This window comes from Manduca sexta, chromosome 17 (genome assembly GCF_014839805.1).
Source record: "Manduca sexta isolate Smith_Timp_Sample1 chromosome 17, JHU_Msex_v1.0, whole genome shotgun sequence".
NCBI lineage: Eukaryota > Metazoa > Arthropoda > Insecta > Lepidoptera > Sphingidae > Manduca > Manduca sexta.
In genome coordinates, this window is record NC_051131.1 from 974,415 (window position 1) to 988,561 (window position 14,147).

General features: G+C 35.1%; 1 protein-coding gene across 2 annotated transcripts in view; it reads right to left on the bottom strand.

Annotated features, from left to right (window-relative positions):
- Nucleotides 1-3,941: 3,941 nt before the first annotated feature.
- The window catches only part of LOC115451507, a 50,908-nt gene continuing 40,702 nt past the window's right edge, over nucleotides 3,942-14,147 (bottom strand). Inside the window, exons 2-11 of one of the 2 annotated variants that reach the window (XM_030179853.2) lie at nucleotides 12,772-12,837; nucleotides 11,768-11,906; nucleotides 9,608-9,738; nucleotides 9,218-9,327; nucleotides 8,281-8,426; nucleotides 7,793-8,000; nucleotides 6,825-6,863; nucleotides 6,702-6,752; nucleotides 5,270-5,386; nucleotides 3,942-4,940 (exon numbers count right to left, since the gene is read on the bottom strand). In XM_030179853.2, the coding sequence (XP_030035713.1) occupies nucleotides 4,823-4,940; nucleotides 5,270-5,386; nucleotides 6,702-6,752; nucleotides 6,825-6,863; nucleotides 7,793-8,000; nucleotides 8,281-8,426; nucleotides 9,218-9,327; nucleotides 9,608-9,738; nucleotides 11,768-11,906; nucleotides 12,772-12,837 (1,125 nt within the window). In that variant the 3' untranslated portion in view covers nucleotides 3,942-4,822. The remainder of the gene's footprint in view (nucleotides 4,941-5,269; nucleotides 5,387-6,701; nucleotides 6,753-6,824; nucleotides 6,864-7,792; nucleotides 8,001-8,280; nucleotides 8,427-9,217; nucleotides 9,328-9,607; nucleotides 9,739-11,767; nucleotides 11,907-12,771; nucleotides 12,838-14,147) is intronic. The other variant, XM_030179854.2, reaches the window with a different exon arrangement.

Consider the following 14,147-nt stretch of genomic DNA (forward strand, 5'->3'; position numbering starts at 1 on the left):
GTCATTTCACATTTGTCAATGTCAAATAACGTTCAGTTGACACAATATGTAAAGGTCCTTCTAATATTTTGAATAAGTTATCACTAGAAATTACACAGAACGAGTAATAAACTGGTTCTAAGTTATTTATATAAATTTATTTCGTAATTCCTTTAAATGTTTTATATTCCTACTCACTTCAATGTTCGCTTTGAAGTGTTAATTGAATAAAACGCATTACATACCTATTCCATTACTTTGGGAGGATATCGTGTTTAAAGTTTTGTATTTTGAATTTTTCTCTCTGATTGGTGACTTTTGTGGATAAGTTAACCACTCAGCCTCACACTTCGAGCGAACTCGCACTTGCGAGGCACGTAAAGAAAAAAATATTAACTACCCTTTTTTGGCAATCCGGTAAAATTGCCTCAACAATCTATTGATCACATTGACGTATGTATGTACAATTCTATAGACAAGCACGTCCATATAAACTAAGTATTTGTTTAAAATCTGAACTAAAACCAAAATTTCACTGTTATAAGCCTATTGTTTCACTTGAACAACGAATAATTTGACTTATTTGACTAATATTTTTTATTCAAATCCAGGTTTACACTTAGAAAATCGAGTTCTTTATCAGGAGCGCCACTCCTTACACAACCACAAGCTGTCAATATTGACCATACTTAAAGTCAGTTTGAAAAGATCGAAGTTCAATTCAATTGAATACAGTGAATCTTTGGAACGCCACGTCTAGTACGTAGTACATAATATATATATCAATGATCCACCATTAATTCAGTAACTCGCCATTATTAATTTTTACATAGTATTTTACGTGTGTAGCTACGCTTTATTCTTCACTTTCACAGCTAGGCATAAGGTGCTTCCCCCTAGCAAAACGGCGCACTAATCATATTTTTAGAAGCTGTCTACTTGAAATTGAAAATAGATAAAAAAACTGAACATATTTATTTATTTAGCACTTCATATACAAATGTATACAGGCGGACTTAATGCCATAGGCATTCTCTAACAGCCAACCTTAGGGTGGTGCCGAGATAATATGCTATCTTAACTTTGGTAGTTAAAATTTATATAATTTGGATATTGTGTCAATAAAAATGCCACTAAAGTTGTTGATTCCATGCATCTCCTAAGAAGACGTATTATATTCGTCCAACACTATTAGGTAAATAATTAGTAAATAAATAGTATCCTTACAGGATAATTTTTTCGAAAAGATCTAAAATTCATTTTTTTATTAAATGATTTCTGAATCTTTGCATATTCCCGCCGTAATTTGTGGGCCGAAAATGTATGGAACGAATGCTAGTGGAAGAGTCTTAATAACTTTTATATTATACTAGCTTTTGCTCGCGGCTCCGCCCGCGTTGTAAAGTTTTTCAGGCTAAAGTTCTCCGTTATAAAAATAGTAGTTTCCCGGGAGCCTATGTTCTTCCCAGGGTCTCAAACTGTCTCCATACCAAATTTCATCTTAATACGTTAGGTAGTTTTTGAGTTTAACACGTTAAGGCAGACAGATGCAGCGGGGGACTTTTGTTATATTATTTAGAACTTTTTAAGTGAAACAATCCCGTCATACATCATTGTTGCATAACTTTAACCGTTTACGCAGCGCAGGCAACGGAAGCTCTCAAAACTCATAGTTTTCCCCGTTTTTGCAACATGTTTCATTACTGCTCCGCTCCTATTGGTCATAGCATGATGATATATAGCCTATAGCACTCCAGGAACAAAGGGCTATCCAACACAAAAAGATTTTTTCAGTTCAAACCGGTAGTTCCTGAGATTATCCATTACTGCTCCGCTCCTATTAGTCATAGCATGATGATATATAGCCTATAGCACTCCACGAACAAAGGGCTATCCAACGCAAAAAGAATTTTTCAGTTTGGACCGGTAGTTCCTGAGATTAGCCATTACTGCCCCGCTCCTATTGGGTAAAGCGTGATGATATATAGCCTATAGCACTCCACGAATAAAGGGCTATCCAACGCAAAAAGAATTTTTCAGTTTGGACCGGTAGTTCCTGAGATTAGCCATTACTGCCCCGCTCCTATTGGGTATAGCGTGATGATATATAGCCTATAGCACTCCACGAACAAAGGGCTATCCAACGTAAAAAGAATTTTTCGGTTTGGACCGGTAGTTCCTGAGATTAGCGCGTTCAAACAAACAAACAAACAAACAAACAAACAAACAAACTCTTCAGCTTTATATAATAGTATAGATAAGTACTTACCCATATACAATCGACTAACATAATTTCCAAGCGGGTATAACTATTTTACAAATTATAATAAAAATTAAAAAACCTTATGCAAAAATGTGCAAGCAGACTATTTCGTAGTGGATATAGGTAATAATGAATACATAAATTATTTAATATGTATTAATATTACAATTTACAACAGCCAACACACTATGATTTCTTATGTTTACGCGAATGTTAGACATTGAAATAAAACTAAAAACTATTTAAACGGATTTTATCGCGGTTTTTTATATTATTATTTTCTCCCGACGTTTCGAAGACTTTGCAGCCTTCATGGTCACGGGGGGACTGAGGTGTTGTTCATCCGTAAAGTCAAAGTTACAATATCTACCTACATTTTTCAAATATACAACTTTTTAAAATTTTTATCTGTTGACGGTCCGATTTACGCAGAATGAGCTCACAGTGTCTTGAGGTCTGGCAGCCGGTCTTTTGGGATCCGATTTAATTAAATGTAGAACAGGATCCCAGGCTTGTGCAAGCTTCCAACCATCTTCCCTATTGAAATTTGGGTGTTTTTTATTTCAATAGCCTCGCGAATCATCCTAGGCAGGAATCGGTGTTCTTTGGCAAGGATTTGTGGCTTGCCTAATCGCAAATAATGATTGGAGCCTCCTTCAGAATGTTCAGCGACTGCAGACTTCGTAGAGCGTCGGGGTTTCACGTCAGCTATATGTTCTTTTACGCGGGTCCCTATATTTCTTTTTGTTTGTCCTATATAAGAGAGGTCACAGTTGCAGTCTATCTTGTATACACTCGGTTCTTGCAGAGGTATATGGCACTTGACAGGTGGTAAAAATTGACTAATCTTCTTAGGCGGCTTGAAATAGGTTTTTATTGAAGCACGCTTCAGGATGTAGAAAATCTTGTCGGTGACTCCTCTCACATATGGTAGTACAACCGGAACACGTTCAACTGTGGCTGGTTTCACTCGGTCTCTGTGACGGCGGCGTGGAATTTGGAGCTTGTTGTCTCGCAGTACTTGCTTAACATGTTGTAGCTCAGCGGCCAGGTGTTTCTCATCACAGATTCCTCGTGCTCTCTGAAACAATGATTTGCCCACGGTAGCTAACTGTTTTGGATGGTGGTGAGATTCACCGTTCAGATATTTATCAGTATGGGTCTGGTCGATATGATATGGTGATCGAGGCTATTGAAATTAAAAAACACCCAAATTTCAATAGGGAAGATGGTTGGAAGCTTGCACAAGCCTGGGATCCTGTTCTACATTTAATTAAATCGGATCCCAAAAGACCGGCTGCCAGACCTCAAGACACTGTGAGCTCATTCTGCGTAGATCGGACCGTCAACAGATAAAAATTTTAAAAAGTTGTATATTTGAAAAATGTAGGTAGATATTGTAACTTTGACTTTACGGATGAACAACACCTCAGTCCCCCCCGTGACCATGAAGGCTGCAAAGTCTTCGAAACGTCGGGAGAAAATAATAATATAAAAAACCGCGATAAAATCCGTTTAAATAGTTTTTAGTTTTATTTCAAAGCCAACACACTGTCTACAAATGTCATAGTAGGTACGCATTTATTTAAAAATCTATTTTGTTTATTTACTTCTAATTATAATCGTGTGGAAAAAATCATTTTCACCAGGGATGGATTGCGAAGTTAATATGGGAGACAAATACAAAATAAAACTTCAATTACAAATTACATACGATTTTATTTTACAAAAATAATGATTCAAACACATTATTTTTACTTACAATTACATCTGGCATCTGTTTATCGATTAGATACTAATATGGCAAAATATTGACGCCATCGCGGCACTATACAATTTTCGTATTTGTTTTAGTTTGATATTTTTACATGACTTTTGGACTTACATAACCTATTACTGTACAATGCTTAAATTCATTAAGAAAAAATGATATAGACAAATACGTTTTACATATAATATACAAACAAATATAACTTTATGTTGATAAGTTATATTTGAACAGGTAAGTACCTATCGATTAATTATATCAGAGTATTGAGTCGACGCTATTCAGAAGTGGTAAAGTTTCTAACTAAGGTGGTCTAGTAATTTGTTGTCAGTCATTTATTTTAATACCACTTCGTTATACAAACACCGCGTTAATTATTTTGTCAAAAAAGTTAATTAATCATTGATGATTTTATTTAAAACATAATATGGTCAAGTTTTTTTATTTCATAATATACAAGGGCTCAATTCAAAATAAATGGTACATCGGTGTTATAGAAATAAAATTCGAAACGTAATTAGTAATTTCAAGAGTTTTTACAATCAAATGTTTGAGACATTTGGGAAAAAAAATTGGCGACAGTAAAAAAATGTAAACATTCAAATGTGGAAATTTTTACATAATACCATATTGATTACCATTATTTTGTACGTAGATGTTTTAAGTAAAACAGGCTTAAGCGTAACTTTTTACATGCTTTCCGGTCAAATATTTTTTACCTGCCTACCCTAAAAGCAGGGTAAACAATTAAACTGAGATAGTTACAACATAGGGTCTAATTTTGCTGATACTGTCGCCTTGTTCTGACTATGCTAATAACAGCGGCACTTGTTGGTGGGACACTTGGGTGGATACACGATGCAGAGGTCCATGCAGTACACATCTGCGCCTTCCCGACCCTTATACTCACCTACAGCTTCGCACGTTTGCCTGTAAATGTAAATGAAACGTTAGAACTAATTCATGGCTTTCCAAAATAAATAAATAGACAAAATGGACTCTTGGTTAAATAAATAAGAGACAGCAACGCGTAACTATGTCTTTTGGAAAGGAGTCCGATATTATGCTTTTGCACCCATTAGCCATAGTCATAATATGAGCAAGTTAAGTCTTATTTAAATGTTTATCTTTTTTGTCAAGATTATTCTTTTGATAAATGTATCCTTGCGTAGTGTTAATGTGGTTTTGCAAATAGAACGCACAAATTTTGTTTACCTGTTGTTGCAATTATATCAAAATTAACTGAAACAGCAACTTACGGGCAGGTACAAAGCGCTTCGGGGCAGTTGGGTGGATACCGGAGACAGTTGGTCTGACACCAGCTCAGCATACCAGGCAGCTTGCGGAAGAGGTCCGTCGGTACACACACTTGATCCCTGGAATCATTCAGATCGCAATAATTAGATTTAGAAAGCAGCGGTAGTTTTTAAGTAACAAATGTTATGTATTGACCATGAATATTTTATTTGTTGCTCTACAGTATTGTTTTTTTTATGTAATATTGTAATATAAAGATTAGGAAAAGTATGTGTATTGACGTGTACGTGTGTGTTGTACGTGCAGGTTTAAATTTTGAAAATATATAAGGTAAACGTGAAAATTAAAAATAGTAGTTTAGTATAACAAAAAATGTCTGACAAAATTGGAATGAATAAAATATAAAACCAAAGATAGAAAATGTTTGTATAGTAAGTGTATATATATATATGTACATTATTATCAAAACTTCACACCATCTATAGTCACACACAAAACAAATTATACAAAACACAGATCATTTTACAAGGAAATTGAGATCTTAGGAAAACATAAAAGTGTTCAAATCTTGCAAGCACAACAACATTCTGTTAAATACTACTACGAAAAAACAACATTCTGTTAGACAAGACAAAATAAATGAAAAGGAGATTTATCGACAACAGGATAGGGTTCAACATTCAGGATCCACTGAAAAAAGGTACAAAAACGAGCAACAATTGTTAGTCACAAGAATATACAGATTTGTACAAATTCACATTCAGTTAGTCACGACCGACGAATCGATAATTTACAATATTTTAAGCCTGCCATTATTCACAAAAACTTACAATGAACAAACGTAAACGAAATAAAATTTACCAAAATAAAAACAATACCTTTTTTGAGATCAAGTGAGTACCTTGTTGACTCCTTTTTAATTTCCAGTTCAGGTTGTAATACGAAAACGAAATTTAGTAATAAATTTTTCGATCAGATAAATAAAATATCAGAGAAATTATTTTATTTACTAAAACTTGGATGCCTTGACTGCCTCGGTGGCGTAGTTGTATTGCATGTCCGGTACAATAGCGCTCTGAGGTCCTGGGTTCGAATCCCGGGTCGGGAAAAGTGATATTTGGGTTTTTCTGCTCAGTATCAGCCCGGACTCTGGAATTTGTGCCCGATATGGCGATAGGCTCGCCCCCTATCACATCATGGGACGGAACATACTTGGCGAAAAGTGGGTGCCCTAGTTGCGCCTCTGCATACCCCTTCGGGGATAAAATGCGTGATGTTATGTATGTATGTATGTAACTTGGATGCTTGTCCTTACAATCTTGGTAAATTGAAATGATTATGTATGGCAGGCCTAACGCTAAAACGAACAATTTATTCACACAAATCTACCACCGTATCTGCAGCCAAACCCAGTCTAAGGACATGGTTTTATACCTAATGACCGGCGGAACGAATTCCTCCTGAGACTCAGAGTCAATATCGTTGCTGCAAAGAAAAATCAACTTACAGTCAGTGTTAACACGTACACAATTTATACAAAATACGTTACAAGTTTACCTAACAACGTAGGATTCCAATTGCGTGTCTTTTGGCTCTCTGAAATATTAAGCACATTAGAGAAATATTAAACATATACGTGCATAGATATAGTGATTGAAGAAAGACACAAAATATACACAATACATACATTTGAATATGTAGGACAATGAAATCGGATTTGCTTTTATAATGAAAAGCCTAATCCTGATATTAAACTTAGAATTTGCCAGAATAAGACCAAAGGGGACCTAATAAATAAAACGATAACACTATACTTCAAAACACAAGTTGAATAATCCCCATAGCAAAATCCTAACTCCGCTCCTGCAAATAAAGTACAACGTTTTGGTTTAAAAATTTGTCCAAAGTATTCATGGTATTATCAAACATATTTGACAAATTAAGTCCGTCTTATTTATATATAATAAATAAATAATTATTATTTAAGTACAGTGAATAATTAGAAATAAATATCCCATATTAAATTTCCCATCTGCAACTACAATCTTAGTATCCAGGAGTGACTGTGGCCAAAGAGTATCGTAGCTCGGCGTAGGTATCTTGAAATACAATTTTATTCCTAAATCATAACTAATTATTAAATTAACCAGGCAGATATTCGTCGTATTGTAGATATTCTTAAATTCTTAAAGTCAACGATACAATCACTACTTCTAACAGGTTTTTTTTCGCGGGCAAAAACAAGTTTTAGCTACGATCACTTGGAGGATGAGTGGAACGGTTATATTAGTTTCACCGGTCTTACGGCCTAATGTCGATAGTCGGGAGTATAGCTTCATCCGAACGAGCATTGGACCCCTGTATATCCCCCGGCATACCAACCAAAACCCACAGTAGCCTTCTTCGGCGCATACAGGACGGTCCCGGACTATTTCTAATACCTACATCAACTTCTTCATACACTTCACAACTCCAATTCTCACATGACACATCAGATCATACCAATTCAATTTCAATCTTCTCACCTGACGACAAGAGGATACACGTTCTGTGGCATCTGGATATCGCGGTAGTACAGCAGGAATGGATAGTCGATGCGAAGGTCACCGGCGAAGGCAGGTGGCAAACCACCGGTGCTAGTCACAACGCTCACGTCAGCGCAGTTCCTGAAGGTTTCCGAACGACCGCAGCCGACAGCTTCCGTGCCATTGGGACAAATGCCCCACATGTTGCCTGGAAAATCATTACCTTTAGTTATGGCCTCTATTTTTAATACTACTACATATGAGACAATAGTAGGTATCCACTCAATTGAGTGTAACAATTCCTTCGTCATAAAACTGCCTAGAACTTTATTCCCTATCATTAAATTAGAATAATATTGCTTATTACTTATCAGTATTATAGACTAAATGATAATTTATTGCTATGAACCTAGCTCTTACAACAACGGGAAAGAAATTGTCTACGGCGTAGCTCTACTCATTATTACTTCTCTATGAACATAACTTACCAGTATAATAGGTCCATTGTAAAACGCACTGCGTACACGTCACGTAGGGTGGCAGCCGGACGCGGTACCTGAATATCTCCTTCTTGGCAGTGTCCAGCGGGATCAAGAACCTGTCGTCTCGCGTCTCGGATATATACAGCGGATATCTGGAAATATAGGTACTCAATAATATTAATTGCCTGATTGGGCTTATGTACTTTAACTTTGGAATACGCTGACGCCGTGCCCTTGACTCGGCCTTTGAGCTAATAAAAATGTGATTTGGAGTTCGTTTTTTGACATGAGTAAGATTCAGATGCGAAGCGTCCAAACAATCCGATTCCTACCGGCTTCCTTTTTAGGTTTATTTACGTTTGTCTTAGTTTTAGTTTTCTGTTAAATTGGTCGGGATACGTTAACTACCGCAATTAGTTTGCATCGGGTTACTTTTTGAACATTTTCACGCTTCGCCATTTGTAAGATTCTCATCATAGACAACAAATAATTAGTATTGGCAGATTTTGGATTCATTGAGCAAGAAAAGGCTTCCTCAATCTAAATATTAATACATCCCAGAGTGCTACTAAAACCCAGCTCCTAACCGCTTTTATAAATTTACCTCTATTCAAACGCTCTTGTCTGAGTGGATTAGTTGCATGATGCCTGTCTACCTTTTCTTTCTAGGGAATTTAACACGAAAGCATTTTTTTTTCTGGCATGGCTTACTGACCCCACTGTTTCCAGTAGAGTGTCGACATGAGATCATCATCAGTCGACATCAGATCATTACCCTCACCAGTCAACACAAGTATATCAACCTGCTTGATACGGATATACGCAGGCCGATTCTGGAACGCGACACTTACAACCTTGTGTACTGTGGTCGTTATCCGAGCGCATATAAATATCTCACCACTAACAATTACAATATATGTGAAGCTATTAATAAAATGATTACCTATCGAAACACTCCTGGCTGGCCTCTTGTTTGGGATTGTTGTTCGGACACATCTTCATCACGAAGGTTCCGAGATGGTTCGCCGTTAACTCCACTTCTATCTCGATTTCCTGTAACATTATTAAAATGTCTTTATAATCAACACAACATAAGACATCCCCCTTGACTGGCACGCTACGATACATATGTAAGAAATAGGGAAAATCTATTACCAAACTCTACCTATCTATCTAAAGCCCACTTTTTTGACAATAAATCACAATTCCACGGTTTTAATAGAATCGTAATTTTAAAAGACGTTTATTTTAATTTTTAATGGTACAAAACATAGTTATTATTTTTATATCCTGCTCTATGATTCTATTTACCTACTATTGTTTAGAAGCTTACCTGACCCACACTATAATGTCTGGTGACTATACCCTTAGCGTACATGCCCCCAGCCTCGTGCGGTCGCGGCTCCGAGAGATGATGGGCGTCGCCACATACACCGCATTTTCCTTCGTTCTGCTCCCATTGAACTGAAATTAACAACATTAATCGTAGGTATATAATATCATAATATAATCTATATATATAAAAAAGAATCCATATTTCCCTTGGTCACGGCATCACGCGTAAACGGCTGGATTTCACGATTTCACAATTTTTTTTTTGTTGTGTTTGTTATTATCAGGAGAATTTTCTTATGAAAAAAAAAATCAAAAAATTGCGCGGAAAATTAGAAACATTAAGAAAACTTAACGACGCTATTAACTGTACATAACTGTCAGCGATTGACAGAATGCGCGCTGCAAATTCATAGTTAAGACGGGACAACGTCTGTTGGGTCAACAAGTTAGTAATAAAAATAAATGATACCTATACATTGTTCACAATCACCGCTAGATGGCGCTACTATGTGCTCTTTGGAACGATAGAATGAATAATACTAAATATTTTTAGTCGACACGCTAAATAATATAATTAGGTAGACTAGTAGGTAGTTATATTTTCAGAAGGATCTGTTTATTAGTCATTAATGAACGGGTCATTGCGATTGGATAGGTACCATAGAATATTACAATTTAATAACATTTTAAAAACTATACCAGTAATCCGAGATATTATGATTAAAAAATATTTTATATTTCTGCAATCAACAAAGTTATGGTTGTTTTTTATTATCGTTAAAAACTAAATCACACATAAGTATTAGATACAAGTAAATATTACATTTTTTACTTCACATAGCACATCCGTGTTTTAAACCAATAACAACGCACACAATCGATGTAAATTAGACATATTCTCGTCTCTATTTATTTCTTACCGCTCGCGAAGGTTGCGACACAAAATAACAATAAGTTCACTGAACTATACATTCTAAAGCATTTGACTTTGCATTGATTATCCTCCGTTTTTTAAACAGGAGTTTTTTTCTAGGAAGACCTCTGACATTCAAACTTAATGCTCCTTATTGATGGTATGTTTTTTTGTTCACATAGTCTTTTAATTACGTCATATTTTTAGACAATTAATGACAATAGGCAGACAATATTTGGCATATTATGTTGTTTTCTACACTGTGTAGAGAAAATCGACGGTTAAGTCTAATGCGGGATGCTTTTTGGTTTAAACTGAAGGTTTTAGACAAAATATTCAGTAAATTGATCGAAACCTGACTTAGACCTCAGATTGCAAGTTACGGAAAACCTATGACTGTCTAATCTAAAGTGAAAGAATAAATTAAAATGCTATTTACGAAAATTATATTTATGACAGCCTTTTTCCTGTATATTTATTATATGTATTTATTTGCTATGTATTTCATTCTATATTTTTCTAGACATTAACAGAAAATAGCAAATTCGTGCTGTTTTACTTTAGCAGTTCATTCTTTAAAGAGATTTTTGTAGTTATTATTATTATATTGTTTTCTTTTCTTTCTGTAAACTTGAACTTCGAACTAGAGTCTAACAAATTGAATTACTGTAATAGGTTTGTAAATGATACGAGATACAAGTACTAAACTTAATGCGCATCCTAATTCAGTTGTAATAAGCCATATTATGTAAGTGCTATGATTTGTAAATAAACAAATATTTGAATAATCTTTACCGACAGAATCTAAAAAGTACCTAACATCCCAAATGCGTCACGGAATTCATTTTAAAAATTGATTGTCACAATTCGTATGATGGCTCTGTCACCCACAATACCGGGAATGCAAATTAGTGTGTGGGATGACATACTTTTATATAGGAAGACGTCAATAGACCATCAAATATACCTACATCAATAACTAATTTATAACAAATCTGTTTAAGCACTATTAAGAAAATTAGAGCAGGTGGAAGCTACTACCACCTCAAACTACAATGGCAATAAAAGATAAGGAAAACATCGTCAGAAAATCTGCATAAAAATTTCAGAAGTCCGCACTTGGCTATCAATGTCAACAGCGTGTTTAATCCTTCTTAATAGTGAAGGAAGTCCTGCTCTGCAGTAGGTCAGTAGTAATATAGGGAAAGTTTTTTCATTATTATGGTAATATGCCTTTTTTCTTACCGGCGTATCCACCACAAAACAGCTCATTGTCGTTATAGTTGACAGGGTTGGGGAATCCAAACCGCCACATAGAGTTCCGCGCTGGGGGGTCCATCAGTCTTCCGTGACCCTCGGCGCCGCGACGAGCACTGCCCAACATCTGAAACACAGGTTAAAGGAGATTTGAAGAAGCCAAAATCTTTATTATATTTGAATAAGGGAAACAGCCTTAAGGTTGATTTTAACTTTCCCTTGGATTCTGATGCATGTTGTTAGAGGACGTTGTTTCATTCAATTTAGGACTGATTTGACAAATATTATAAAAATTATTCGTGGTATAAAACGACCAAATTGAAATAGACAGTTGTACGAATAAAATTATCTATATTGTGTGATTTTTGTTTTCTACGGTTAGGTTGCTATTTGAACGATAGCTTTTATCTGAAGTTTGAAAATTCAACCCCTATTTGACTTTGAGAAAAATTTGCGGATGACCGAAATAAGTATTTTGTAATTTTAAGTAGTAATCAGCATGTATCCATGCTGTATTTCTCTCAGAGAATTTGATGAACCTTGGGCCAAATCTAGTTTGGGGGCCTACTTATCAATCAGATCAAGAAACGATTTTTGACAACAATATATAAATTATAAGAATACTGTACAAGAGAAAAACGAATATAGTAAAATATATTATTATCTACTTCATATGACTCAGACAATCACAACAAATATAATATAGTGTCTACTGTCTTCAATGAGAACTAGGGGCCTCAGAATAGTCGGTGCCCTGAGCTACAGCTCAAATAGCTCTCATGTATGTAGTAACAAAAGGAAATATTGTATCCAAAGTAATTAGAAGAAAGTTGTAGCCTGCAAAAACAAATTTTCGAATTGCATAACCATTTTCCTTATTGAAGATTAAAGTCCTTCGTCTCGCTTCTTTCCCTCCCCACTATAATATCATCGGTCTAGAATGTAGAACGTGCGATTGAAAATCACATTTCAATAAAATTTTCAATACTTACTTGCAGTAGAAAAATCCAATACGTAAGGAAAGAAGTCCGACTTGATTTGTACCTTCTCATCTCCATCTGCAAAAAAGAAAACAAAATTTAAAAGGGATTCAATGTAAATTCCAAAACATGTTCAATCATTTTGAATTGCCAAGAGCGTAACAGTCCCTATATCTTATCGATAATGCGCAGGACCAAAAGACACCTTCTTTAAAGGAAGGTCTCGAAATTTGATAACATTTACCTCACGACAACAACATATCAGATTTACATTAACGTCGAATAAATAACAGACTAAAATGTTCTTTATTTATGTAGATATCCGTTAATAATGCCATCCGATGTATGAATTAATTTTAATAATATGTCTATAAAAATCATGCATGAATTGATATATTATAAATAAGCATGAACGTTAGACAATGAATCCATAGATTTGGATGTATTAGGACTAATTTTTAAGCAAATTTAAAACAAAAGCCTACGTATAATATATTTAGATTTTTATTTGTTAATATAATGGATTTATAGTGGTTTTATTATAAATGATCCCGACCTCAATCGTCAATCCGATTCAGAGAATAAATCAATCAAAATAACTCTTCTGTAAGTATGCCAAAAAATTAGTTGTGATTGGTCACTTATTGAGATAGATCGAAAAAGGCGATTAAGATCGTTTATTGAAAATGGAAGCCGCGCTTTTTCTCTTGTAAAAGTGAATAGAATTGGAGCAGCTTATCCTAGAATAAAACACGAATACATATACTATCCCACCCCTGGAGACATCTGGACCCTTCAGTAATTATAAAGTTGGACCGTTGGCTCCGAGCGACATGCAAACTAAAGTGAATTGAAAAGCGATTATCTTACTACTTGTGACAATCTGTTTTATGTTTGTTAGAAATAAATGGAGAAACAACTGAACGGATTTGAATGAAATTTAACACACGGGTAGACCATGTTCTGGATTACGATGTAGGCTACTATATTATATCCCGGTAATTTGCTCACATAGGATTATTATTTTCTGAAATTTGAAATAGATGGCGCTGGCATCGCACGGTTTTGAGTGACTTCTAGCGGCAAATGCTTTTCACGCGAACGAAACCGTGACTCGTAGCTCAGAGTAAGTATCTTAATATTTATTTTTGTAAGCTCTCGTTTGAGTTATATCCAACTTTAATCAAATTTGTCAAATATTATATTCAGTTTGATATTTATGCGGCGTTATGGAAACAAGTTTCAATTCCATTAAGCCGAGATTATAGTATATTAATTTCTTCTTGAATTATTATTTTGATACAGTAGGCATACACTCAAATATTTTATTATTGTTTAAATAACACGTCCAAATTACTGGTTTGTGTTCAAGAAAATGTCAGAGAGAA